The sequence below is a fragment of the Caloenas nicobarica genome, unplaced genomic scaffold (assembly GCF_036013445.1).
Source record: "Caloenas nicobarica isolate bCalNic1 unplaced genomic scaffold, bCalNic1.hap1 Scaffold_219, whole genome shotgun sequence".
NCBI classification, from domain to species: Eukaryota; Metazoa; Chordata; class Aves; order Columbiformes; family Columbidae; genus Caloenas; species Caloenas nicobarica.
Genome location: NW_027017208.1, coordinates 193,486 through 221,178, shown reverse-complemented (window position 1 = coordinate 221,178; position 27,693 = coordinate 193,486). Strand labels below are relative to the sequence as shown.

Genomic DNA, 27,693 nt, shown 5'->3' with positions numbered 1-27,693 from the left:
TTGGGGGTTACTGGGGGGTTACTGGGGGGCCCTGTGTGGATGTTGGGGGGTCTGGGGGGTTATTGGGGGGCCCTGTGTGGATGTTGGGGGGTTACTGGGGGGCCCTGTGTGGATGTTGGGGGGTCCTGGGGGGTTACTGGGGGGCCCTGTGGGGTCGTTGGGTCTGTGCGTGACCGGGGGATTTGGGGGTTCCTGGCGGTTGTTGGGGCTCCCGTGCGGATGTCGGGGGCTCCCGGGGGTCTGCGTGTGACCCGCGGGGTTCGGGGTCCCCCAGACGTGGCGCGGGCCCGTGGAGCTGCTGGAGCGGCTGCAGCGCAGCGGGGAGCTGCCCCCCAGAAACTGCAGGCGCTGCAGAGGGTCCTGCAGAGCAAGTTCTGCTCCGCCATCCGAGAGGTACCGCGGGGGGGACCCCAAACACGGGGACCCGAACACAGGGACCCCAACACAGGGACCCCCAACACAGGGACCCGAACACAGGGACCCCAACACAGGGACCCCAACACAGGGACCCGAACACAGGGACCCCAACACAGGGACCCCCAACACAGGGACCCGAACACAGGGACCCCAACACAGGGACCCCAAACACAGGGATCCCAACACAGGACCCGAACACAGGGACCCCAACACAGGGACCCCCAACACAGGGACCCCAACACAGGGACCCGAACACACGGGACCCCAAACACACACAGGGACCCCAAACACAGGGACCCCAAACACACACGGGACCCCAAACACAGGGACCCCAACACAGGGACCCGAACACAGGGACCCCCAACACACGGGACCCCAACACACGGGACCCCAAACACAGGGACCCCAAACACACGGGACCCCAACACAGGGACCCCAAACACAGGGACCCCAACACACGGGACCCCCAACACAGGGACCCCAAACACAGGGACCCCCAACACACGGGACCCCAACACAGGGACCCCAACACAGGGACCCCCAACACAGGGACCCCAAACACACACAGGGACCCCCAAACCCACATAGGAACCCCGAAACTCACACGGGACCCTGAAACTCACATGGGACCCCAAAACCCTCATGGGGACCCCACATCCCCACAGGATCCTCAATATTCCCCAGAGCCCCCCAACTTCCATCCAGGGCCCCCCACTATCCCCCAGTGTCCCCCCGGCGCCCCCCATTATCCTTCCAGGGCCCCCCAACATCCCTCCTGCACCCCCCAATATCCCCCAGGGCTCCCCAATATCTCCTGGGCCCCCAAACCCCTCCCAGCCCCCCTTCCCCCGGGGTCACCCCAAATCCTCCCCAGCAGCTCCTTGTGGGGTGGGGGGGCTGCCCCGGACACCTGGGTCCCCCCAGGTCCCTGGGGGGTCCCCCCAAAACTGGGGTGTCGTCCCCCCTCGCAGGTCTACGAGCAGCTCTACGACACCCTGGACATCACCGGGAGCCCCGAAATTCGAGCTCACGCCACTGCCAAGGTACCCCAAAACCCCCCGCACCCCAAAACCTCCCCAGCACCCCCCGAGCCTCCCGGGCACCCCAAAACCCACTGACACCCCCAAATTCTCCAAGACCCCCCCCAAACTCGCCCTGGTACCCCCAAACCCCCAGGACCCCCCCCCAAACCCGCTTGGAACCCCCAAACTCCCTGGGTCCCCCCTAAACCCCCTGAGTCCCTCAAACCCCTTGGGACCCCCCCCAAATCCTCCCTGGGGACCCCAATAACCCCCCAGGGACCCCAACACCCCCCGGGCTCCCCCGCCACCCGGGCTGTCCCCGTGTCCCCGTCTCTCGCCCGCGCTGTCACCGCCCCGCCCCGTCCATCTGTCCCCTCCCAGCGTCCGTCTGTCCCCCCGCGGGGGCCGGTCTGCTGTCCTGGCCGCGCCTGTCCCCGTGTCCCTGTGTCCGTGTCCCTCTGTCCCCCATGTCCCCCCATGTCCCCGTGTCCCCCAAACTGTCCCTGATGTCCCTACACTGTCACTCCGGTGTCCCCTGTCCCCCCATCTCCCTGCTGTCCCCGTGATGTCCCCATATCCCCCTGTCCCCCCCATGGCCCCATCTCCCGTGTCCCCCCCATGTCCCCCACATTCCCCCATGTCCCCGGGATGTCCCCATATCCCCCTGTCCCCCCACACTGTCCCCTGTCCCCATCTCCCCCACATCCCCCCGCTGTCCCCGGTGTCCCCATGTCCCCATGGTGTGCCCAGTCCCCAATGTCCCTACACTGTCCCCATGTCCCCGCCATGTCCCCATGTCCCCCTGATGCCCCCATGTCCCCATGTCCCGCCATGTCCCCATGTCCCCCCGTGTCCCCGTGTCCCCCCGATGTCCCCATGTTGCCATGTCCCCATGTCCTCCCATGTCCCCCCCATGTCCCCATGTCCCCCCATGTACCCCCATGTCCCCAGGTCCCCCCATGTCCCCCTGATGTCCCCGATGTCCCCATGTCCCCATGTCCCCCCGATGTCCCCAATGTCCCCATGTCCCCCCATGTCCCCAGGTCCCCCCATGTCCCCCCGATGTCCCCAATGTCCCCATGTCCCCATGTCCCCCCGATGTCCCCGATGTCCTCATGTCCCCATGTCTCCCCATGTCCCCATGTCCCCATGTCCCCCCGATGTCCCCTTGTCGCCATGTCCCCAGGTCCCCCCATGTCCCCCCCATGTCCCCATGCCCCCATGTCCCCCCATGTCCCCATGTCCCCCCGATGTCCCCATGTCCCCATGTCCCCATGTCCCCCCATGTCCCCATGTCCCCCCAATGTCCCCATGTCCCCCCATGTCCCCCCATGTCCCCCCGCCATCCCCATGTCCCCCCCATGTCCTCATGTCCCCCCGATGCCCCCATGTCCCCCCGATGTCCCCATGTCGCCATGTCCCCATGTCCCCCCGATGTCCCCATGTCGCCGTGTCCCCCCAATGTCCCCATGTCCCCATGTCCCCCCATGTCCCCATGTCCCTCCGATGTCCCCATGTCCCCCCGATGTCCCCATGTCCCCATGTCCCCATGTCCCCCCATGTCCCCATGTCCCCCCGATGTCCCCATGTCCCCCCATGTCCCCATGTCCCCATGTCCCCATGTCCCCCCATGTCCCCATGTCCCCCGATGTCCCCATGTCCCCATGTCCCCATGTCCCCCCATGTCCCCATGTCCCCCCAATGTCCCCATGTCCCCATGTCCCCCCATGTCCCCATGTCCCCCAATGTCCCCATGTCCCCCTGATGTCCCCCATGTCCCCATGTCCCCATGTCCCCATGTCCCCCCATGTCCCCATGTCCCCCTGATGTCCCCCATGTCCCCATGTCCCCATGTCCCCATGTCCCCATGTCCCCCCATGTCCCCATGTCCCCCCGATGTCCCCATGTCCCCACGTCCCCCCATGTCCCCAGGCCACCGTGGCGGCCTTTGCGGCCAGCGAGGGCCACGCGCACCCGCGGGTGGTGGAGCTGCCCAAGACCGAGGAGGGTCTGGGCTTCAACATCATGGGGGGCAAGGAGCAGAACTCCCCCATCTACATCTCGCGCGTCATCCCGGGCGGGGTGGCCGACCGGCACGGGGGGCTCAAGAGGGGGGACCAGCTGCTCAGCGTCAACGGCGTGGTGAGCGGGGGCCGGGGGGGCGGCGAGGAGTTATGGGAGGGGTTTGGGGGGACATGGGGATGGGGGGCGTGGGGGCGTCATGGGGGGACGCGGGGACACGGGGACGTGGGGATGGGGGGGCATGGGGGCGTCATGGGGGGACGCGGGGACACGGGGACGTGGGGATGGGGGGGCATGGGGGCGTCATGGGGGGACGCGGGGACACGGGGACGTGGGGATGGGGGGGCATGGGGGCGTCATGGGGGGACGCGGGGACACGGGGACGTGGGGATGGGGGGGCATGGGGGCGTCATGGGGGGACGCGGGGACACGGGGACGTGGGGATGGGGGGCATGGGGGCGTCATGGGGGGACGCGGGGACACGGGGACGTGGGGATGGGGGGGCATGGGGGGACATGGGGGGACGCGGGGACACGGGGACGTGGGGATGGGGGGCATGGGGGTGTCATGGGGGGGACATGGGGATATGGGGACGTGGGGATGGGGGGACATGGGGGGACATGGGGGGACATGGGGACATGGGGACGTGGGGATGGGGGGGCATGGGGGGACATGGGGGGACATGGGGACACGGGGACGTGGGGATGGGGGGCATGGGGGGACATGGGGGGACATGGGGACATGGGGACGTGGGGATGGGGGGGCATGGGGGCGTCATGGGGGGACATGGGGACGTGGGGATGGGGGGCATGGGGGCGTCATGGGGGGACATGGGGACGTGGGGATGGGGGGGCATGGGGGGACATGGGGGGACACGGGGACGTGGGGATGGGGGGCATGGGGGAGTCATGGGGGGACGCGGGGACATGGGGACGTGGGGATGGGGGGGCATGGGGGCGTCATGGGGGGACACGGGGACGTGGGGATGGGGGGCATGGGGGAGTCATGGGGGGACGCGGGGACATGGGGACGTGGGGATGGGGGGCATGGGGGGACATGGGGGGACATGGGGACATGGGGACGTGGGGATGGGGGGGCATGGGGGCACCATGGGGGGACATGGGGACATGGGGACGTGGGGATGGGGGGGCATGGGGGGACATGGGGGGACATGGGGACACGGGGATGTGGGGATGGGGGGGCATGGGGGCGTCATGGGGGGACATGGGGACACGGGGACGTGGGGATGGGGGGCATGGGGGCGTCATGGGGGGGACATGGGGATGGGGGGACGTGGGGATGGGGGCGTCATGGGGGCGTCATGGGGGGACGCGGGGACATGGGGACGTGGGGATGGGGGCGTCATGGGGGCGTCATGGGGGGGACATGGGGATGGGGGGATATGGGGACATGGGGACATCATGGGGGGACGCGGGGATATGGCGACATGGGGATGGGGGGGCATGGGGGGACATGGGGACGTGGGGATGGGGGGGCATGGGGGTGTCATGGAGGGGACATGGGGATATGGGGACGTGGGGATGGGGGGACATGGGGATGGGGGGATATGGGGACGTGGGGACATCATGGGGGGGACACGGGGATATGGGGACGTGGGGATGGGGGGCATGGGGGTGTCATGGGGGGGACATGGGGATATGGGGACATGGGGACATCATGGGGGGGACACGGGGATATGGGGACATGGGGATGGGGGCGTCATGGGGGGGACATGGGGTTTTGGAGATATGGGGGGACATGGGGGAATTAGAGGGGTTCGGGGGGGCCTATGGGAGGGGTTCGGGGGGTTATGAGGGGATTCGGGGGCTACGAGGGGTTTGGGCGGATTATGGGGGATTTGGGGGGTTATGAGAGTGTTTGGAGGGGTTATGGGGGGCTACAGGGGGTTTGGGGTGCAGGGGGGTTGCGGGGGGGTTACAAGGGGATTTGGGGGGCTATGAGGGGTTTGGGGGGTTATGGGGGGGCTACAGGGGAGTATTGGGGGGCTTTGATGGGGCTACAAGAGGTTTAGGGGGGCTACGAGGTGTTTGGAGGGGTCTAGGAGGGGTTTTGGGGTGCGCCAGAGGGTTTGCAGGGGATGCCCAGGGTTTGGGGTGTCAGAGCAGGTTTTTGGGGGGGTAATCCAGGTTTTGGGGTGCAGCACAGATTTTGGGGGTGCAGCAGGAGGTTTGCAGGGCTGGGTGTTGGTTCTGGGGGGGGGTGTGTGCGGGTTTGGGGGGGTCAGAGCAGGATTTGGGGGTCCGAGCGGGTTTTGGGGGGTCAGAGCAGGATTTGGGGGTCCGAGCGGGTTTTGGGGGGTCAGAGCAGGTTTGGGGGCGCAGCACAGATTTGGGGGTGCAGCAGAAGGTTTGCAGGGTATAGGATGCAGCAGCGGGTTTGCAGGGGTGGGTGTTGGTTTGGAGGGGTCACTGTTGGTTCTGGGGGGGTGTGTGCGGGTTTGGGGGTTCTGAGCGTGTTTTCGGGGTGCAGAGCATGGAGGGGGAGCAGCACCGGCGGGCGGTGGAGCTGCTGAGGGAGGCGCAGGTTGGGGGGGGTCGGTGCATGGTTGGGGGGGTCAGAGCAGGATTTGGGGGTCCGAGCGGGTTTTGGGGGGTCAGAGCAGGATTTGGGGTGTCAGAGCGTGTTTTCGGGGGGCAGAGCGTGGAGGGGGAGCAGCACGAGCGCGCGGTGGAGCTGCTGAAGGCGGCGCAGGGCTCGGTGAAGCTGGTCGTGCGTTACACGCCGCGGGTGCTGGAGGAGATGGAGGCGCGATTCGAGAAGCTGCGCACGGCCCGGCGGCGCCAGCACAACAGCTACTCGTGAGCACCCCCAAAAACGCACCCCCCGAAACACCCCAAAGACCGCACACCGAAAAAAACCCCCTGCGCGCTGAAAAACTGCACCCCAAAAATCCTGCGCCCCCAAAAACCTGCATTCTGAAAACCCTCCCCGACCGCCCCCCGAGACCCAACCCGGCGCCCCCAAATCTCCTGAGCCCCCAACCCCACCTTGGCCCTCCCCGAATCCCCCTCAGCACCCCCAAACCTGCCTGACCCCCCCAGTTTACTGACCCACTCCCAATTTCACCCCACAGGTCGCTGGAATCGAGGGGCTAGAGCCCCCCCCGGACCCCCCCCGGGCCCCCCAAAACCCCTGGTGCTCCCCAAGGTCCCCTCTGTATATTTGGATTATTTATGGGGCGCAGCCCCCTCTGTACAGTATTTATTGACCCCCCCCCATTGAAAGGCTGATGTGTGTCATGGGGTGGGGGGGGAAGGGGCTCGGACGCCTGGGTCCTCTCTGGGGGGGTTGGGGCACACGGGGTGGGGGGTGGCTGTAACTATGGCAACGGGTGTGGGGAGGGGGAGGAGGGGCTGTTGCCATGGTGATGGGGGGGTGTGGAGCTGTCACCATGGCAACAGGTGGATGCGATGGTTTGTTTCCATGGCAACACATATGGGGGGTGTGATCCTCTCTCCATGGCAACGGGCGTGGAAGGGCCGACCGTTTCCATGGCGACACGGGAGGAGCAGTCCTGTCTCCATGGCAACACACAGGGAAGGATGGTCTGTCCCCATGGAGACCTGCTGGGGGGAGACACACGTGTCCATGGCAACGCGCCTGGATGGACGCGCCGTCTCCACGGCGACGGGGATGGAGGGGCGGTCCCGTCTCCATGGCAACGCGCGGGGGTGGGCGGTCCCTCTATCTCCATGGAGACTTCCTGCAGGGGGCGTGGCCCCGTCTCCATGGCAACGCGCGTGCGCGCCGCCGCCCCGCCCCGATGACATCACCCCCCGCCGGCCCCGCCCCCGCCGCCTCCCATTGGCCGCTGGCGCCGCCGCTCCCCTCCCCCTCCCTCCCCGCGCGGGGGCGGGGCCAGGGCTCCGCCGGACCGCAGGGCGCGCTCCCATTGGTCCACGCCGCCGTCCGTCAGCGCCGCTCTTAAAGGGCCCGCGCAGCGTTTTTTTTTAGCGGAGCCGGGCGGGGGGGGGGGGCTCGGTGGCGGGGGTGGGGGGCGGGCGGCGGCCGCGGGGCTCGGGGCGCGGCGGGGGCCTGGACGGGAGCGGGGGCGGCGGGCAGAGACCCCCCCCTCCCCGGGGCCGCCTCCCTCCAGCGGAGCTGCCGCAGCGCCGCTCGCAGCCCAGGTAGGAGCGGGCCTGGCCCCCCAGCCCCCCCACCCCCGGACCCCTCCCCCACACCCACCATCACACCCCCACCCTGGACGCCCCCAACCCCCCCCATTGAGCCCCCCCATTGAACCCCCCCATTGCTCCCAGTCATCCCCATCTCATCCTGCAGTGCATCCCCAAATTGACACCCCCGCCAGACCCCTCTGCACCCCCACTGCACCCCCCCGTTGGCCCCCCAGGCCCCATTGCACCCCCATCGCACCCCCCATCTCATCCTGCAGTGCATCCCCAAATTGACACCCCCCCAGGCCCCTTTGCACCCCCCCACTGATAACCCCCAGGCCCCTCTGCACCCCCATCGCATCCCCACTGCCCCCCACATTGGCCCCCCTTGCATCCCCCCGTGCACCCCCTCTGCAACCCCCTTTGCATTCCCGCTGCACCCCCACATTTGCATCCCTTCCCTGCACCCCAGCATCTCCCCTTTGCACCCCCATTGCATCCCCCCATTGCACCCCAGGAGCCCCCATTGCACCTCCGCGCTGCAACCTCCCGTTGCACCCCCCCATTGCATCCCCCCATCGCACCCCAAATTGACACCCCCCAGGCCCCTCTGCACCCCCATCGCAGCCTCCATTTCACCCCCACATTGACACCCTCCCAGTCCCCATTGCACCCCCTCTTTTGCACCCCCCATTTGCACCCCCCCGTTTGCACCTCCTTTTCTGCACCCCCATTGCAACCTCCTCTTTTACACCCCCCCTCTTTTGCACCCCTCCGTATTTCCCCCCCCCATCATGACCGTGTGTCACACGTGGATGCCCCCCCCTCCCCCACACCAGGGGACCCAGGCGTCCGGGGGCCCCCCTGGGATTTGGAAGGTGGTGGGGAGGGGGGACACACACCCCTCTGTGTCATGGGATGGGCTTGCGGGGGGGAGGACCCAGGCGTCCGGGGGTGGGGGTTGGGGGAACCCCGGCATCCGGGCCCCACACATGTGGGGTGCTGGGGGGTGTTTTAGGGTGTAAGGGAGCCGGGCCTTCCTGCTGGGCCCCCCCGTGCAGGCAGGACGAGGTACAAGGTGCTGCCCATCCTGTGTTGCAGGCAGGACACAGGCAGGGTGCAGGCAGGATGATGTGTGAGGTCCTGCCTGTCCCGTGCTGCAGGCAGGACGCAGGCAGGAGGATGCACAAGGCTCTGATGTCCTGCCCGTCCCGTGCTGCAGGCAGGACGCAGGCAGGGTGCAGGCAGGAGGATGCACAAGGCTCTGATGCCCTGCCCGTCCCGTGCTGCAGGCAGGACGCAGGCAGGGCGCAGGCAGGAGGATGCACAAGGCTCTGATGTCCTGCCCGTCCCGTGCTGCAGGCAGGGCGCAGGCAGGAGGATGCACAAGGCTCTGATGTCCTGCCTGTCCCGTGCTGCAGGCAGGGCGCAGGCAGGAGGACGCACAAGGCTCTGATGTCCTGCCCGTGCCGTGCTGCAGGCAGGGCGCAGGCAGGAGGATGCACAAGGCTCTGATGTCCTGCCCGTCCCGTGCTGCAGGCAGGACGCAGGCAGGGCGCAGGCAGGAGGATGCACAAGGCTCTGATGTCCTGCCCGTCCCGTGCTGCAGGCAGGGTGCAGGCAGGAGGATGCACAAGGCTCTGATGTCCTGCCCGTCCCGTGCTGCAGGCAGGACGCAGGCAGGGCGCAGGCAGGAGGATGCACAAGGCTCTGATGTCCTGCCCGTGCCGTGCTGCAGGCAGGGTGCAGGCAGGGCGCAGGCAGGAGGATGCACAAGGCTCTGATGTCCTGCCCGTCCCGTGCTGCAGGCAGGATGCAGGCAGGACACAGGCAGGAGGATGCACAAGGCTCTGATGTCCTGCCCGTCCCGTGCTGCAGGCAGGGTGCAGGCAGGACACAGGCAGGAGGATGCACAAGGCTCTGATGTCCTGCCCGTCCCGTGCTGCAGGCAGGGCGCAGGCAGGAGGATGCACAAGGCTCTGATGTCCTGCCCGTCCCGTGCTGCAGGCAGGACGCAGGCAGGGCGCAGGCAGGAGGATGCACAGGGCTCTGATGTCCTGCCCGTGCCGTGCTGCAGGCAGGACGCAGGCAGGAGGATGCACAAGGCTCTGATGTCCTGCCCGTGCCGTGCTGCAGGCAGGGCGCAGGCAGGAGGATGCACAAGGCTCTGATGTCCTGCCCGTGCCGTGCTGCAGGCAGGGCGCAGACAGGGTCCCGTACAAGGTGCTGACGTCCACGTCCCCTGTTCCAGGCAGGGCTGCAGCCCCTGGGCAGGATGACGCGCGAGGCGCTGACGTCCCGATGTCCTGCTGTCCATCCTGTGTTCCAGGCAGGGCTGCGGGCCCCCCCAGCAGCAGGATGATGTGCGAGGTGCTCCCCACCATCAGCGAGGACGGGCGGCGCGGCTCGGGCGCCCCCGAGGAGCCGGGGCTGGAGCAGCTGATGGTGCAGATGCTGCGGGAGCGCGAGCGGCTGCTGGAGACGCTGCGGGACACGCAGGAGGGCCTGGCCACGGCGCAGCTGCGCCTGCGCGACCTGGCGCACGAGAAGGACTCGCTGCAGCGCCAGCTGGCCAGCGCCCTGCCGCAGGTGGGCGGGGCCCGAGGGGAGGGGCTGGCGCGAGGGAAGGCGAGGGGGCGTGGCTTCGTGGGGGCGCGGCCTGAGGGGGCGTGGCCTGAGGGGTGGGGCGTGATGGGCGGGGCCTGAAGGGGTGGGGCCTGAGGGGGTGGAGGGGATCAGGTGGGGGTGGGTGGGGCCAATTAGAGCAGGGAGAGGAAGGGAGGGGCGTGGCTTAGTTTGGGCGGGGCCTGAGGGGGCGGGGCCTGAGGGGGCGGAGGGCGAGAGGGGATGGGGGTGGGGAGGGCGGGGTTGAGGTGATGGGGTGTGGGAGGTGAGGGGGCGTGGCTCGGTTGGGGTGGGGCCTAAGGGGGCAGGGCAGGAAGGGCGGGGCCTAAGGGGGTGGGGCCTGAGGGGGAGGGGAGGGGTGGGTGGGGTTGAGGGGATGGGCAGTTAAGGAGGGGAGCACGGCTGGGCTGGGGCCTAAGGGCTGGGGCGGGTGCTGTCCCTGTGTCCCCGCTGTCCCCCATGTCCCCCATGTCCCCCATGTCCCCGCTGTCCCCGCTGTATGTCCCCGCTGTCCCCAGGAGCTGGCGGCGCTGACCAAGGAGCTGAACCTGTGCCGGGAGCAGCTGCTGGAGCGCGAGGAGGAGATCGCGGAGCTGAAGGCCGAGCGCAACAACACGCGGGTGAGGACAGCGGGGCGCTGGCACCTGCCCCCGTGTCACCGTGTCACCTGGCACCTGGCATGTGGCACTATGACCCCGTGTCCCCAGCTGCTGCTGGAGCACCTGGAGTGCCTGGTGTCTCCATGTATGTCCCCACACTGTCCCCGTGTCCCCAGCTGCTGCTGGAGCACCTGGAGTGCCTGGTGTCGCGCCACGAGCGCTCCCTGCGGATGACGGTCGTCAAGCGCCAGGCGCAGTCCCCGGCCGGCGTCTCCTCCGAGGTCGAGGTGCTCAAGGCGCTCAAGTCCCTGTTCGAGCACCACAAGGCCCTGGACGAGAAGGTGGGACCTGCTGGCACGTCCCGGTCCCCAAGGGTGGCCCAAGGGTCTCAGGGCGGCTTCTGGTGGCACCTGGTGGGACCCGGGGGTGTCTCAGGGGTCTCAGGTGGCTTCTGGGGGGACGTGGTGGCAACCAGGGGTGTCTCAGGTGGGTTCAGGGGGACCTGGTGGGACCTGGTGGTCCCCAAGGGTGGCCCAAGGGTCTCATGTGGCTTCTGGGGTGACCTGGGGGGTGTCTTAAGGATCTCAGGTGGCTTCTGGTAGGACCTGATAGGACTTGGTGGCACCCGGTGGTCCCCAAGGGTGTCTTGAGGGTCTCAGGTGGCTTCGGGGGTGACCTGGTGGCACCTGGTGGCCTCTGGGGGTGTCTCAAGGGTCTCGCGTGGCTTCAGGGGTGACCCGTGGGACACCAGGAGGTGTTGGGGTGACCCAAGTGGCTCTGGGGACAATCCAGGAGGTCCCCAAGCTCTGGGGAACCTGGTGGCCCCCCAAGAGCTCCTTGGCCAATCTGGAGGGTCCCAGGGGCACCCCTGGGTGCTGGTGGCCGCGGGTCACTCCCCGGTGTCCCCAGCAGGTGCGGGAGCGGCTGCGGGTGGCCCTGGAGCGAGTGGCCGTCCTGGAGGAGGAGCTGGAGGTGTCCAACCAGGAGGTGGGTGACACCGGGGGGGTGTCCCCATGACAAGATGTCCCCATGGGCAGGTGTCCCCATGACTTGGTGTCCCCATGACGAGACGTCCTCATGGGTGGAGGTGTCCCTGTGGGTGGGATGTCCCCATGACTTGGTGTCTCCCTGACAAGATGTCCCCATGACTTGGTGTCCCCATGACATTGTGTCCCCATGACATTGTGTCCCCATGGGTGGGGGTGTCCCCATGGGTGAGGGTGTCCCCATGGGTGAGGGTGTCCCCATGGGTGAGATGTCCCCATGACTTGGTGTCCCCATGACTTGGTGTCCCCATGACATTGTGTCCCCATGGGTGGGGGTGTTCCCATGGGTGGGGGTGTCCCCATGGGTGGGATGTCCCCATGACTTGGTGTCCCCATGATATTGTGTCCCCATGGGCAGGTGTCCCTGTGACTTGGTGTCCCCATGGGTGGGGGTGTCCCCATGGGTGGGGGTGTCCCCATGGGTGAGATGTCCCCATGACTTGGTGTCCCCATGGGTGGGGATGTCCCCACGACTTGGTGTCCCCACGACTTGGTGTCCCCATGACGAGACGTCCCCATGGGTGGGATGTCCCCATGGGTGGGACGTCCCCACGGGTGTGTGTCCCCGGGGGGTGACTCCGTCCGTCTGTCCGTCCGTCCGCAGTCGCTGTCCCTGCGGGAGCAGCTTTCCCGCCGGCGCTCCGGCCTGGAGGACACGCCCAGCGACGGGGACACCCCGGTACCGGGGCCGGGGGGCGGGGCGGGGGGGCTGGGGTCAGAGGTCAAGGTCATGGGCTGGTCGTCAAGGTCAGAGGTTGCATGTCAAGGGCCAAGGGGCAGGGGCCACATCCCCCCCCCCCAAGCAGCCCCTGAGGTCCACGGGACCGGGGGCCGGGGCCGGGCCAAGACCCCCAGGCCCAGGGGTCAAGGTCGCGTCCCCGCGCCCCCGCAGGGCACCCCCGAGGGCCGCCGGCGCGAGGCGGAGCTGGAGGCGTCGCTGTGGCGGCAGCGGGCGGTGGCCGCGCAGCAGCGCGAGCGCGCGGCCGCCATGGGCCGCCAGCTGGGCCGCCTGCAGGAGGAGGCGGCGGCCGCGCAGCGGGAGCTGCAGCGCGCCCAGGAGAGCGGCGCCAAGCTGCAGAGGGACCTGCGGGAGGTACGGGCGCCCAGAACGGGGACACGGTGACGGGGGCGCCCAAAACGGGGACACGGTGATGGGGGCGCCCAAAATGGGGACACGGTGATGGGGGCACCCAAAACGGGGACACAGTGACGGGGGCGCCCAAAACGGGGACACGGTGACGGGGGCGCCCAAAACGGGGACACGGTGATGGGGGCACCCAAAACGGGGACACGGTGACGGGGGCGCCCAAAACGGGGACACAGTGACAGGGGCGCCCCGAAAATGGGGACACAGTGACGGGGGCGCCCCGAAAATGGGGACACGGTGACGGGGGCACCCCGAAAATGGGGACACAGTGATGGGGGCGCCCAAAATGGGGACACGGTGACAGGGGCGCCCAAAACGGGGACACGGTGATGGGGGCACCCAAAACGGGGACACGGTGATGGGGGCGCCCAAAACGGGGACACAGTGACAGGGGCGCCCAAAACAGGGACACGGTGACGGGGGCGCCCAAAATGGGGACACGGTGACGGGGGCACCCCGAAAATGGGGACACAGTGACGGGGGCGCCCAAAACGGGGACACGGTGACGGGGGCGCCCCGAAAATGGGGACACGGTGATGGGGACGCCCAAAACGGGGACACGGTGACGGGGGCGCCCAAAATGGGGACACACACACAGAGTGGCGGGGGTGCCGAAAATGGGGACACAGAGCAACAGGGACACCCTGAAAATGGGGGGACACACACACACAGTGACAGGGGCAGCGAAAATGGGGACACACACACACAGAGCGACGGGCGCACCCCGACACCGGGGACACTCGGCCCGGAATGGAGGGACTAGGCCTGGACTGGGGGGACCGGGCCCAGGCTGCAGGAACAGCCCCAAACTGGGGCCCATCCCATCCCTGTCCCCATGATGTCTTTGTCCCCCTCCCCATGATGTCCTTGTCCCCACCCCCATGATGTCCCCGTTCAAACCCCTGATGTCCTTGTCCCCATCTCCACCCCATCCCACACCATCCTGTCCCCCCTGTCCCCATCCCGTCCCCCCTGTCCCCATCCATCCCCACTGTCCCCATCCCGTCCCCCCTGTCCCCATCCATCCCCATCATCCCCATCCCGTCCCCATCGTCCCCATCCCGTCCCCATCACCCACATCCATCCCCATCACCCCCATCCCGTCCCCATCACCCCCATCCATCCCCATTGTCCCCATCCTGTCCCCATCACCCCCATCCCGTCCCCACTGTCCCCATCCCATCCCCACTGTCCCCATCCCGTCCCCATCACCCCCATCCATCCCCATCACCCCCATCCATCCCCATTGTCCCCATCCTGTCCCCATCACCCCCATCCATCCCCACTGTCCCCATCCCGTCCCCACTGTCCCCATCCCGTCCCCACTGTCCCCATCCCGTCCCCATCACCCCCATCCATCCCCACTGTCCCCATCCCGTCCCCACTGTCCCCATCCCGTCCCCATCACCCCCATCCATCCCCACTGTCCCCATCCCGTCCCCACTGTCCCCATCCCGTCCCCATCACCCCCATCCATCCCCACTGTCCCCATCCCGTCCCCACTGTCCCCATCCCGTCCCCATCACCCCCATCCATCCCCACTGTCCCCATCCCGTCCCCATCACCCCCATCCCGTCCCCATCACCCCCATCCATCCCCACTGTCCCCATCCCATCCCCATCACCCCCATCCATCCCCACTGTCCCCATCCCGCTGTCCCTGTCCCCGCAGGCGCTGGCGCAGCGGGAGGACATGGAGGAGCGCATCACCACGCTGGAGCGGCGCTACCTGAGCGCTCAGCGCGAGGCCACGTCCCTGCACGACGCCAACGACCGTCTGGAGAACGAGCTGGCCAGCAAGGACTCGCTGTACCGCCAGGTGACAGCCCAGACCCCGCGGGGACACCGCGATGGGGACACCCCCCGGAACCCAACAGGGACACCCCGATGTGGGTCACTCCCCGGGAACCCAACGTGGGTCCCTGAACATGGGACCCTCACCCTGGGCCCTCCACTCGTGTCCCACGGTGACGTCTCTGTCCCAAAGAGCCCCATGGGGTGATGTCCCCATGGTGGTGGCCCTGATGGGACCTTCACCGAGGAGCTGCAGTGGATGGTGTCCCTGACCCCATGGCTGTGTGTCCCCCCCGTGGCTGTGTGTCCCTCACCCCATGGCTGTGTGTCCCGCCCATGGCCGTGTCCCCCGCCCCACGGCCGTGTGTGTCCCCTGGCCCTGTCCCCCGCCCCACGGCGCTGTCCCCATCCCCAGAGCGAGGAGAAGGGCCGGCAGCTGCAGGAGTGGCTGGAGGACGCCAAGGCCAAGCTCCAGCAGACCCTCCAAAAGGCTGAGACCCTCCCCGAGATCGAGGCCCAGCTGGCGCAGAGGGTGGCGGCGCTCACCAAGGTGGAGGGGGGACAACTTGGGAGGGTCCTTGGGGAGTTCTGGTGGGTTCTTGGGGGGTTCTGGTGGGTCCTGAGGAGGTTCCAGGGTGTTCTGGTGGGTTCTTGGGGGGTTCTGGTGGGTCCTGAGGAGGTTCCAGGGTGTTCTGGTGGGTTCTTGGGGGGTTCTGGTGGGTCCTGAGGAGGTTCCAGGGTGTTCTGGTGGGTTCTTGGGGGGTTCTGGTGGGTCCTGAGGAGGTTCTAGGGTGTTCTGGTGGGTTCTTGGGGGGTCTTGGCGGTGGTTCTGGTGGGTTTTTGGTGGGTTCTGGGGGTGGTTCTGGTGGGTCCTCAGGAGGTTCTGGTAGGTCCTTGTGGGTTCTTGGAGGTCTTGGGGAGTCCTGGTCAGTTCTTGAGGGGTTCTGGGGGGGCTCCGGTGGCTTCTCGGGGTCCTGGAGGGGTCCTGGGGGTGCAGATCTGGGAGGTACAGCGGAGGTGTCCAGCCTCAGGGGTCCCTATGTCCCCCCCATCCCCACGTCCCCATGTTCCCATATCCCCATGATGTCCCCATGTCCCCCCATATCCCCACGTCCCCCTGATGTCCCAATGTCCCCTGTCCCCATGTCCCTGTCCCCAGGCTGAGGAGCGTCACGGGAACTTTGAGGAGCGGCTCCGGCAGCTCGAGGCCCAACTGCAGGAGAAGAACCAGGAGCTGCAGCGGGTGAGACTTTGGGGGCAACCCCACCAACCTTGGGGACCCCCCTCCCGATCGTGGGGACCCCCCCTGAATTCGGGGCCCCCCCCAGGCCCGGCAGCGGGAGAAGATGAACGACGAGCACAACAAGCGGCTCTCGGAGACGGTGGATCGGCTGCTGTGCGAGTCCAACGAGCGGCTGCAGCTGCACCTCAAGGAGAGGATGGGGGCCCTGGAGGAGAAGGTGGGGGGAGCTTGGGGGGTCTGGGGGGGTCCTAGAGGGGTCTGGGGGGTTATGGTGGGTTTGGGGGGTCCTGGAAGGGTCCAACGAGCGGCTGCAGCTCAAGGTGAGGCTGGGGCTCTGGAGGAGAATGGGGGTATCTTAGAGGGTTTGGGGAAGTCTGGGGGGGTCCTGGAGAACGTGGGGGGGTCTGGGGGAGTCTTGGGGATCTGGGAGGGGACCTCTGAGTTATTTTGGGGGCTCCCCCACTTTGTGTCCCCTTCAAACCGCAGAACTCGCTGAGTGAAGAAATCGCCAACATGAAGAAGTTGCAGGACGAGCTGCTGCTCAACAAGGTCTGGGGGGGGTCGGAGGGGATCGGGGGAGCCCTGGAGGGATCCCCAGCATTGACCCCCCCTCCCCAAAATCCCCTCGGCCCCCCAGGAGCAGCTGCTGGCGGAGATGGAGCGGATGCAGCTGGAGCTCGACCAGCTCCGGGGGCGGCCCAGCTCCACGTACTCCAGGTACCCCCCAAACCCCCCCAAAACCCCCACAATTCCCCCCAGGACCCCCCCCAAAACTCCACCCCCAAAACCTTCCCTGGATTCCCCCCCCCAAAAACCCAAACCACTTCCCAGGACTCCCCAGCCCCTCCCTCAAACTCCCCCCCAGGATCCCCCTTAATTATCCCCAGCCCCCCCCAGACCCCCCCCTAATTACCACAGGACCCCCACAATTACCCAAAGACCCCCCCAGGACCCCCCTCAATTACCCCAGACCACCCCAGTTACCCAAGACCCCCCCAATGACCCCCAGCCCCCCCTAACGTGTATCTGGGGGTCTGGGGGGGTCACACCCCCACGTGCCCCCCCCGGCCCCCCAGGTCCCTTCCGGGCAGCGCCTTGGAGCTGCGGTACCCCCAAAGTCCCGGGGGGGGGCCCCCCCTGGACCCCTACAGCGCCCCCCCCCCCCGCAGGGCCCGCAAGGCCCGATGGGCCCCCCCAAAAGAGGACGCCAAGGTGGGGGAGCGGGGGGGGATTTAGGGGGGGTCAGGGAGGGGGCTTGGGGGGGGTGCGGGGGGGTGGGGAATTTGGGGGGGTCAGGAAGTGATGAGGGTGCTGGGGGGGGTTGGGGGATTTGGGGGTGATTTTGGGGGAGCTGGGGGGGTGGGGGGATCTGGGAGGGGGTTTGGGGGGTCGGGGGAATTTGGGGGGTCAGAAAGGGGCTGGAGGGGTTGGGGGATGTGGGGGGGGATTTAGGAGTGGGGGTTTTGGGGGGACTTTGGGGGAGTTGGGGAGGGGCTGGGGGGGTTTGGGGATTTTGCGGGGACCTGGGGGGGATTGGGGGGCTCTTCATCTGCTTCTTCCTCTTCCTCATCTTCTTCCTCTTCCATCCCCGTCATCTCCCCATCATCCCCGTCATCCCTGTCATCTCCATCCCCATCCCCATCATCATCCCCGTCATCCCCATCATCCCCGTCATCTCCATCCCCATCCCCATCATCATCTCCATCATCATCCCCGTCATCCCTGTCATCTCCATCCCCATCCCCGTCATCATCCCCGTCATCCCCGTCATCCCCGTCATCCCCATCATCCCCGTCATCTCCATCCCCGTCATCTCCATCCCCATCCCCATCATCATCTCCATCATCATCCCCGTCATCCCTGTCATCTCCATCCCCATCCCCATCATCCCCGTGATCCCCGTCATCCCCATCATCCCTGTCATCTCCATCTCCACCCCCGTCATCTCCATCCCCGTCATCTCCATCCCCATCCCCATCATCATCTCCATCATCATCCCCATCATCCCCGTCATCTCTCCATCCTCTCTCCATCATCATCTCCATCACCCCCATCTCCATCACCCCCATCTCCATCACCCCCATCTCCATCACCCCCATCTCCATCCCCGTCATCATCTCCATCCCCGTCATCATCTCCATCCCCGTCATCATCTCCATCCCCGTCATCTCCATCCCCATCCCCATCCCCGTCATCCCCATCATCCCCGTGATCCCCATCATCCCCGTCATCTCCATCCCCATCCCCGTCATCTCCATCCCCATCCCCATCATCATCTCCATCATCATCCCCGTCATCCCCGTCATCTCTCCATCCTCTCTCCATCATCTCTCCATCAACATCCCCATCACCCCCATCCCCATCTCCATCTCCATCCCCGTCATCTCCATCTCCATCTCCATCCCCGTCATCTCCATCTCCATCCCCGTCATCTCCATCCCCATCCCCACCATCATCTCCATCCCCATCTCCATCCCCATCCCCATCCCCATCTCCATCCCCATCATCTCCATCCCCATCCTCATCCTCATCCTTCTCCTCCCCGCCAGGGCGGGGACTGGGCGGGGCCGCCCCTCCCCCCCGAGGGCTCTGACGAGGAGCGGGGGGAGGGGCCGGGGGGGGCCGGGGGGGCGGGGGAGCCACTGTCCCCCCCCGGCCAGACAGACGTACAGACGCTGGCGGTGCTGCTGCAGGAGCAGCTGGAGGCCATCAACAAGGAGATCAAGTGCGTACCCCCAAAATGCAGGGACTCCCAAACCCGGGACCTCCCCCGGGGACCCCCCAAAACCCCCCAGGGACCCCAAAACCCCCGTAGGACACACAGACACCGGTGGTACAGCTGGAGGCGTCAACAAGGAGACCAAGTGCATGGGGGGGCCCCAAATCCCAGGGACCCCCCAACCTGGGACCCATGTTTTGGGGACCCCCCAGGCTGACGGAGGAGGAGAAACAGTGACCGGGGGGGGGTCTGAGGGACATTTGGGGTGATACCATGAATTCGGGGGGAGTCCCACAGATGTCGGGGGTTCTGTGGGTTCCAGGGGGGGTCCCATGGGTGTGGGGGGGGTTCTATGGGTTCCAGGGGGGTCCCACCGATATCGGGGGTTCTGTGGGTTCCAGGGGGGGTCCCATGGGTGTGTGGGGGGGGTGCCACGTTTTGGGCCCCCCCCGATGCCCCGTTTCCCCCCAGGCTGATCCAGGAGGAGAAGGAGTGCACGGAGCTGCGGGCGGAGGAGCTGGAGAGCCGCGTTGGGGGGGGGTCTGTGGAGGGGACCCCCCCAGGGCGGTACCGGGGGGGTGGGGGGGGCAGCCCCTCCCTGCCCCCCTCCCTGGCCAGCCCCTCCCCCCCCAGCAGCGGCCGCTCCACCCCCCGCCCGGCCCCGCCCAGCCCCGCCCGCGAGGTGAGACCCCCCCAAAAATACAGGGGGACCCCCCCAAAATGATGGCATCCCCTCCAAATGATGGGGACCCCCTAAAATGGATGGAGAACCCTCCAACGATTGGGGACCCCCTAAAATGGGTGGGGACCCTCCCAAATGATTGGAACACCCCCAAAATTATGGGGACCCCCTGAAATGCTTGTGAATCCAAAACGGGGGGGGGGCGACCAGAATATGTGGGTGTTTCTGGGACCCCCCCAAAATTAGAGTGTGTGTCCCCCCAAATTATCTGCCGCTCCTCCCCCCCAGAACCATGTGCCCAAGGAGGAGCCGCGGGGGGGGGAGGGGCCTGGGGACCCCCCCGGGCCCCCCCGAGCACCCCGAATGGAGCGGGGGGGCCCCCCCGTGGAAGAGGCAAGAGACCCCCGGGCGGGGTGAGTTTGGGGGGGCTGGGGGGATATTGGGGTCCCTGGGGGGTCCTTGGGGTGTGGGGGGTTCTCGGGGGGGGCGTTGGGGTGCGGGGGGGGTTAATGGGGGATATTGGGGTGCGGGGGTGGGTCCCGGGGGGCTCTGGGGGATACTGTGGTCCCTGGGGGCATCCTTAGGGTGCGGGGGGGTCCTGGGGGTTCTCTGGGGGGGTTATTGGGGTCCCTGGGCGGGGTGTCTGGGGGGTATCGGGGTGCAGGAGGGTCCCGGGAGGCCCATCGGGGGGGTCTCTGGGTGGGGGGTATTTGGAGCCTTGGGGGGGTGATGGGGGATCCCCAAGGGGTGACCCCCCCCAATACTCCCCCTCCCCAGGCTGGTCCCCGAGGGCCCCGGGGCCCCCCCCGACCCCCTGCACAAACCGCCCCCCCCCAAGAAGAAAAGCATCAAATCGTCCATCGGGCGCCTGTTCGGCAAGAGGGAGAAGGGGCGGCCAGGGCCCCCCCCGCGGGACGGGCCCCCCCTGGGTGAGACCCCCCCCCAAAAGGGACCCAGGCGTCCGGGTGCCCCCACCCCGGGTTGTGTGTGTGTGTGGGGGAGGGTCCCTTTTTTGGGGGGGGTCTCACTGTGTGTCCCCCCCCCAGCCGGGACCCCCTCAGAGGAGCTGCCCCCCCCCGAGGCGCTGGGCCTGGCCAAACTGCCGGGGGGGGTGGACAAGGACCGGCGGAGCAAGAAAAAGTGAGGGGGGGTCCCCAAATCGGGGAGGGGGGACCGGGGGGCTGGGGGGAGCCCGGGGGCTTGGGGGTCCAGGAAGATTTGGGGAGGGGGCTGGGAGAGTACAGGGGGTCTGGGGGGGGTTGGAGGGGATGGGGGGCAGGGGGGGTTGGGGGGTTCTGGATGCAGGGGGGGGATTAGGGGGGTCAAGGGGCTTTGGGGGTCTCAGGGTGGGGGTTTGGGGGGGTCTGGGGGGTCTGGGGGTGCCCATGGGTTTTGGGGGTGCCCATGTGGGGTCTCACCCCCCGTTGCCCCCCCAGGCATGAACTGCTGGAGGAGGCGTGTCGCCAGGGGCTGCCCTTCGCCGCCTGGGACGGGCCCACCGTGGTGTCCTGGCTCGAGGTGGGGGGACCCAGGCGTCCGGGGGACCCAGGCGTCCGGGGCGGACCCAGGAGTTCAGGGGGATTCGCTGTGGGGGGGACCCAGGAGTTTGGGTGCCTTCCCCGCTTAGTAGGGGAGTTCTGGACAGGGACCCAGGTGTCCGGGTGGGGACCCAGGTGTCCGGGTGGGGACCCCCAGCCATGGGTGGGTGGGGATGCTGGGCTGGGAACACCCATAGTGGGGTGGTCCTGGGGAGGGGACCCATGTGTCCAGGCAGGGACCCAGGCGTCCGGGTGCCCCCAGCTGTGGGTGCGTGGGGGGTGCTGGGGAGAGGACCCAGGCGTCCGTGTGGGGACCCAGGCGTCCGGGTGCCCCCAGCTGTGGGTGCGTGGGGGGTGCTGGGGAGGGGACCCAGGCGTCCGTGTGGGGACCCAGGCGTCCGGGTGCCCCCAGCTGTGGGTGCATGGGGGGTGCTGGGGAGGGGACCCAGGCGTCCGGGCAGGGACCCAGGCGTCCGGGTGCCCCCAGCTGTGGGTGGGGATGCCGGCCTGGTACGTGGCCGCCTGTCGCGCCAACGTGAAGAGCGGCGCCATCATGGCCAACCTGTCGGACACCGAGATCCAGCGCGAGATCGGGATCAGCAACCCCCTGCACCGGCTCAAGCTGCGCTTGGCCATCCAGGAGATGGTGTCGCTCACCAGCCCCTCGGCACCGGCCTCCTCGCGCACGGTCAGTGCACGGGGCTTGTGCGAGGGGTTTGCACAAGGGGCTGGTGCAAGGGAGTTTTGTAAGGGGGTTTGCATGGGGGGTTTGTGCAAGGAGGTTTGCATGAGGGAGTTTGCACACAGGGTTTTGCACAAGGGGGTTTTGCACAAGGGGGTTTGCACAAGAGGGTTTTGCACACGGGGTTTTGCACACGGGGTTTTGCACAAGGGGGTTTGCACAAGGGGGTTTTGCACAAGGGGGTTTTGCACAAGGGGGTTTTGCACAAGGGGGTTTTGCACAAGGGGGTTTGCACAAGGGGGTTTTGCACACGGGGTTTTACACCAGAGGATTTGTGCAAAGGGTTTTTCTGGAGGGGGGTTGCACAAGGCGGGTTGGATGAGGGGTTTGCACGAGGGTTTTGCACCAGGGGGGGTTGCACAAGGGGCTCACACGAGGCGGTTTGCACGAGGGGCTCACACGGGGGGGGGGGGGGCGGTCTTTCCCGTGGGGCCTCACGTGGCCTCGCACGACTGCTGCCCCTCCCCCCAGTGACCCCCCCGCCCCTCCCCCCCCAGTCCACGGGCAACGTGTGGATGACGCACGAGGAGGTGGAGACGCTGGCGGCACAAACCAAACCCGTGAGAGACGGGGGGCTGGGGGGGCTGGGGGTGGGGGGGCTGGGGGTGGGGGATGGCGGGGGGATGGGCCCCCCTGACGCCTCTCCCCTCCCCCTCCCCCGCTGTCAGGAGACCAAGGAGATCAGCTGGGAGCAGGTAGGGGGCGGGGCTCGGGCGGGGGCGGGGCTCCCACGAATGGGCGGGGCTCCCACGAATGGGCGGGGCTCCCACAAATGGGCGGGGCTCCCGCAAATGGGCGGGGCTTGAAATAGGGGCGGGGTTTGAATGAGGGTCCTGGCAGAGAAAAATGGGGGTTCACAGGCTGGTCCTGATGGGGGTAAAAGGGGCTCACACACAGGTCCTGGCAGAGAAAAGGGGGGGGTCACATGCAGGTCATGGCAGCTCCAAGGCCCCATTGGGAGGCACCGGGGGGGGGTTCTGGTCTCTGCCCGTGTCCCCCCCACCCAGATCCTGGCATACGGGGACATGAACCATGAGTGGGTGGGGAATGAGTGGCTGCCCAGCCTGGGGCTGCCCCAGTACCGCAGCTTCTTCATGGAGTCGCTGGTGGACGCGCGGATGTTGGATCATCTGAGCAAGAAGGAGCTGCGGGGGCAGCTCAAGATGGTCGATTCCTTCCACCGGTGAGTGCGGGGTGGGGAAACACCCCCAGAAATCATTACAGCCCCAAAAAATTAACCCTCCCCCCAAAATATCCCTGCCAAAACCCCAGAAAATATCCTCCCCCAAAAAAGAAAAATCCCCCCCAAAATGAAAAATCTCCTTCCCAAAATTCCTCCCAGAAAAGAAAGATCCTCTCCCAGAAATTCCTCCCCCAAAAAAAGAAAATTTCCCCCCCAAAGGGAAATTCTCACCCCCAAAAAGGAAAATTTCTCCACTGAAAATTCTCCCTCAAAAAAGGAGAATTCCGCCCCCCCCCCCCCAAATTCCTCCCCAAAAGAAATTTTCCCCCAAAAAAGGAAAATTTCTACCCCAAAAAAGAAGAATTTCCCCCACCCCAAAAAAATTTGGAGGGTCTCCAGCCCTTCCCCACTCCCAGATTTGGGGAGGGGGGGTCTGTGTGAATGGGGGGGATGGGGGAGAAATGGGGGGGGGGCAGGGAATGGCAACCCCCGAGGTGACCCCTGACCCCCCCAGGGTGACCCCCCCCAGCCCGGGGGGCGTGGCCGGGGCCGAGGGGCGGGGCCAGAACGAGGGGCGTGGTCAGGGTCCAGGGGCGGGGCCTCCGGGCAGCACCGAGTCCATAGGGCGGCCCCGGTGACCCCCCCCCGTGCCCCCCGGCCCCGTGCCCCCCAGGGTCAGCCTCCACTATGGGATCATGTGCCTGAAGCGCCTCAACTACGACCGGAAGGAGCTGGAGCGGCGGCGGGAGGAGAGCCAGGCCCAGAGCACCGGTACGGGGGGTCCGGGGGGTCCCGGAGGGTTTGGGGGGCAGAGCCAGGCCCAGAGCACCGGTACGGGGGGTCCGGGGGGTCCCGGAGGGTTTGGGGGGCAGAGCCAGGCCCAGAGCACCGGTACGGGGGGCCCGGGGGGTCCCGGAGGGTTTGGGGTCAGAGCCGGGCCCAGAGCACCGGTACGGGGGGTCCGGGGGGTCCCGGAGGGTTTGGGGTGCAGAGCCAGGCCCAGAGCACCGGTACGGGGGGCCCGGGGGGTTCCGGAGGGTTTGGGGGCAGAGCCAGGCCCAGAGCACCGGTACGGGGGGCCCGGGGGGTCCCGGAGGGTTTGGGGTGCAGAGCCGGGCCCAGAGCACCGGTACGGGGGGCCCGGGGGGTCCCGGAGGGTTTGGGGGGCAGAGCCGGGCCCAGAGCACCGGTACGGGGGGCCTGGGGGGTCCCGGAGGGTTTGGGGGGCAGAGCCGGGCCCAGAGCACCGGTACGGGGGGCCCAGGGGGTCCCGGAGGGTTTGGGGGGCAGAGCCGGGCCCAGAGCACCGGCACGGGGGGGACAGTGGGGGGTCTGGGGGGCCCTGGCAAGGCAGGGGGCAAAAGGGGCAAGGGGGCGTGGCCGTGGCCGAGGGGGCGTGGCCGCGGCTCGGGGAGGGGCCGTTTCCATGGGGAGGGCTCGGGGGCGGGGCCGTGGCCGGGGGGCGGGGCCGGGGGGCGGGGCCGGGGCCGCGGGGCTGTGATGTCATTCCCGCAGACGTGGTGGTGTGGTCCAACGAGCGCGTGACGTCATGGGTGACGTCGGTGGGGCTGCGGGAGTTCGCGCGGAACCTGGGGGAGTCGGGGGTGCACGGGGCGCTGCTGGCGCTGGACGAGACCTTCGACTGGGCCGACCTGGCGCTGCTGCTGCAGATCCCCACCCAGAACACACAGGTACGGACTGGGGGGACTGGGGGGGACTGGGGGGGAATGGGGGGACTGGGGGGACTGGGGGGGACTGGTGGGGAATGGGGGAACTGGGAAGACTGGGGGGAATGGGGGGACTGGGGGGGACTGGGGGGACTGGTGGGGAATGGGGGGACTGGGAAGACTGGGGGGACTGGGGGGACTGGTGGGGAATGGGGGGACTGGGGGGGACTGGGGGGACTGGGAAGACTGGGGGGACTGGGGGGGACTGGGGGGGACTGGGGGGACTGGTGGGGAATGGGGGGACTGGGAAGACTGGGGGGAATGGGGGGACTGGGAAGACTGGGGGGAATGGGGGGACTGGGGGGGACTGGGGGGACTGGGAAGACTGGGGGGAATGGGGGGACTGGTGCTGCAGATCCCCACCCAGAACACACAGGTACTGGAGGGACTGTGAGGGGACTGGGGGGTCACTGGGAAGGGACTGTCCCCCCCATGTCCCCCCCATGTCCCCCCCATGTCCCCCCAGGCCCGGCAGCTGCTGGAGAAGGAATTTTCCACCCTTATCAGTGTTGGCACCGACCGGCGCCTTGACGAGGTGAGGACCCCCCGAAAACCCCCTGAAACCCCTGGGATGCCCCATGGAACCCTGGGACTCCCACCCATGGGACTCCCACCCATGGGACTCCCACCCATGGACCCCCCACCCTTGGACCCCCCACCCCAGGAGGGCTCGAAGCCGTTCAGCCGCTCCCCGTCGTGGCGGAAGCTGTTCCGGGAGAAGGAGCTGCGGGGGGGTGGACCCGACGCCGCCGAGATGCTGCCCCCCAACTTCCGGGGGGGGCCCCTGGGGACCCCGGCCCTGCCCCTCAGGAAACTGCAGCCCGAGGGTGAGGGGGGGACAGGGGGAAATGGGGGGACGGGGACATGGGGATGGGGGGGACATGGGAGTTGGGGGGGACATGGGGGTGCGGGGGGGTTGGGGGTGATACAGGGGTCAGAGGGTGACGGTGTGGGGAGGGTAATATGGGGGGGCAGGGGGGCATGGGGGGGTCTCTTGGCTGGGGGGTCCTGACCCTGATTGTCCCCCCCCAGGTAACTCAGTGTCCCCCCAGAGGGGGGAGGGGGTGTCTGTGAGGACCTACTCCTGTTAATGGTGAGGGGGGGGAACCAGAAATGGGGGGGGCTGGAAATGGGGGAGGTGGGAAAATTGGGAGGAGGGCAAAAAATGGGGAGGGGACAAAAAGGGGGGGGCTGAAAATGAAGGGGGGGCAAAAATGGAGGGGGCTGAAAAGCTGGGACAAAAATGGGGGGTTTGGAAAATTAGGGGTGGGTTGGGAAAATAGGGGGGGACCCAAAAATGGAGGGGGTGTCTTGGAAATGGGGGGGGGGGGGAAATTTGAGGGGGGGCCAAAAATGGGGGGACAGGTGGAAATGGAGGTGTTTGGGGGTTGCTGAATGTGACTGGGGGTGGGACACCCTGAAAAATAGGGGGGGTGGAGCAGGGAAATGGGGGTGGGGGAAAAATGGGGGCGCCAAAGTGGGGGGCTGCTATTTTAGGGACCCCCCCTTTAATTTTCACTCCCCCCAAGCAGGTGCCCTGAAGTGATGGATGAAGCTTGAGGGGGGGGGCGAAAATTGGTCCCCCCCCAAATCGCCACCCCCCGTGTGGGGGGCGGGGGGGGGGGGGCGGCCCCTCCCCCACTGCCGAGCCCCGGGGGGCTCCGGTTCTGCTGCTAAAAGCGGGGGGTTGGGGGGGGTTGGGGGTGTCCCCCCCCATTGCCTTGGCCTCTCCCCCCCTTTTTAATTCCCTCCTCTTGCGGGGGGGGCGTGCGGGGGGGGGATTTTTGCATGGAAAAAAAAATAAAAAATGGGGAAAAAAAAAAAATAATGTGGAGTTTGTGCTGCCCCCCCTGCAATTAACCACATGACCCCCCCAAGTGACCCCCCAGACCTTTCCAATTAACCCCATGATCCCTCCTAATTAACCCCCCAGACCTTCGCAATTAACCCCCCCGCTTAACCCCCCCAATTAACCCTCTGCCACCCCAAACTGACCCCCCAATCAAACCCATGACCACCCCAATTAACACCGCTCCCCGTTACCACCACAAACAGTTCAGGCCTTTTATTTCCAGATAAACTGGGAGGGGGAGGCAGCAAAAAGGAGGGGTCAGTGGGACTGGGAGGGTACCCCAGTTTGGGGGGGGCGCTTGCTGCAGTGAAGCTCCCGAGAGCTCGCCCACGAGGCTGCCTGCAAAACGGGGGGACTTGGGGGGGCCCTGGGGGGTTGTGCGGAGTTGGGGGGTGTGGGGACTATTTGGGGTCTGGAGGGGTTGGGGGGGTGTTGGGGAGGTCTGGGGGGGCCAGGAAAGGGGATTGGAGGGTTAGGGGTGAGGGCCATTAGGGTTGGGTCAGGGTTGGGTTAGGGTCAGGGTTGGGTTAGAGTTGGGTTAGGGTTGGGTCAGGGTTGGGTCAGGGTTGGGTCAGGGTTGGGTCAGGGTTGGGTCAGGGTTGGGTTAGAGTTGGGTTAGGGTCAGGGTTGGGTCAGGGTTGGGTCAGGGTTAGGGTTGGGTTAGAGTTGGGTTAGGGTTGGGTGAGGGTTGGGTTAGGGTTTGGGTTGGGTCAGGGTCAGGGTTGGGTTAGAGTTGGGTCAGGGTTGGGTTAGAGTTGGGTTAGGGTTGGGTGAGGGTTGGGTTAGGGTCAGGGTTGGGTCAGGGTTGGGTCAGGGTTGGGTTAAGGTTGGGTCAGGGTTGGGTTAGAGTTGGGTGAGGGTTGGGTTAGGGTCAGGGTTGGGTCAGGGTTGGGTCAGGGTTGGGTCAGGGTCAGGGTTGGGTCAGGGTTGGGTCAGGGTTGGGTCAGGGTTGGGTCAGGGTCAGGGTTGGGTCAGGGTTGGGTCAGGGTTGGGTCAGGGTCAGGGTTGGGTGAGGGTTGGGTGAGGGTTGGGTTAGGGTTTGGGTTGGGTCAGGGTTGGGTTAGAGTTAGGGCAGACAGGTTAGAGCCCGACAAAGCCCAACAGAGCCCGACAGCCCCACAAGGCCTGACAGAGCCCAACAAAGCCCGACAAGGAGCGACAGAGCCTGACGAGGCCTGACACAGCCCGACGGAGCCTTAC

General features: G+C 67.2%; 1 protein-coding gene across 1 annotated transcript; it reads left to right on the top strand.

Moving 5' to 3' along the window:
* The first annotated feature begins 9,955 nt into the window (after positions 1-9,955).
* On the top strand, positions 9,956-26,285 carry LOC136002729 (liprin-alpha-3-like). Its single transcript, XM_065657991.1, has 29 exons — positions 9,956-10,186; positions 10,741-10,842; positions 10,998-11,162; positions 11,734-11,808; positions 12,472-12,588; positions 12,772-12,960; positions 14,686-14,832; positions 15,223-15,357; positions 15,967-16,050; positions 16,136-16,267; positions 16,537-16,599; positions 16,688-16,767; positions 17,127-17,262; positions 18,600-18,775; positions 19,241-19,451; positions 19,740-19,864; positions 20,229-20,380; positions 20,498-20,591; positions 20,888-20,969; positions 21,477-21,677; positions 22,229-22,291; positions 22,400-22,426; positions 22,739-22,914; positions 23,588-23,685; positions 24,430-24,605; positions 25,108-25,176; positions 25,306-25,468; positions 25,674-25,734; positions 26,174-26,285. Exons 1-28 carry the CDS (start codon positions 9,956-9,958, stop codon positions 25,730-25,732), a joined length of 3,528 nt encoding a protein of 1,175 aa, XP_065514063.1. The 3' UTR covers positions 25,733-25,734; positions 26,174-26,285.
* The last annotated feature ends 1,408 nt before the right edge of the window (positions 26,286-27,693 follow it).

Excerpts from the sequence above, each read along its gene's own strand:
- LOC136002729 (XM_065657991.1), top strand. The coding sequence starts at position 9,956 with ATGATGTGCGAGGTGCTCCCCACCATCAGCGAGGACGGGCGGCGCGGC. Across the intron at positions 19,452-19,739 it reads CGCCCAGCCCCGCCCGCGAG|AACCATGTGCCCAAGGAGGA; the intron begins GTGAGACCCCCC and ends CCTCCCCCCCAG. Across the intron at positions 25,469-25,673 it reads CAGGAAACTGCAGCCCGAGG|GTAACTCAGTGTCCCCCCAG; the intron begins GTGAGGGGGGGA and ends GTCCCCCCCCAG.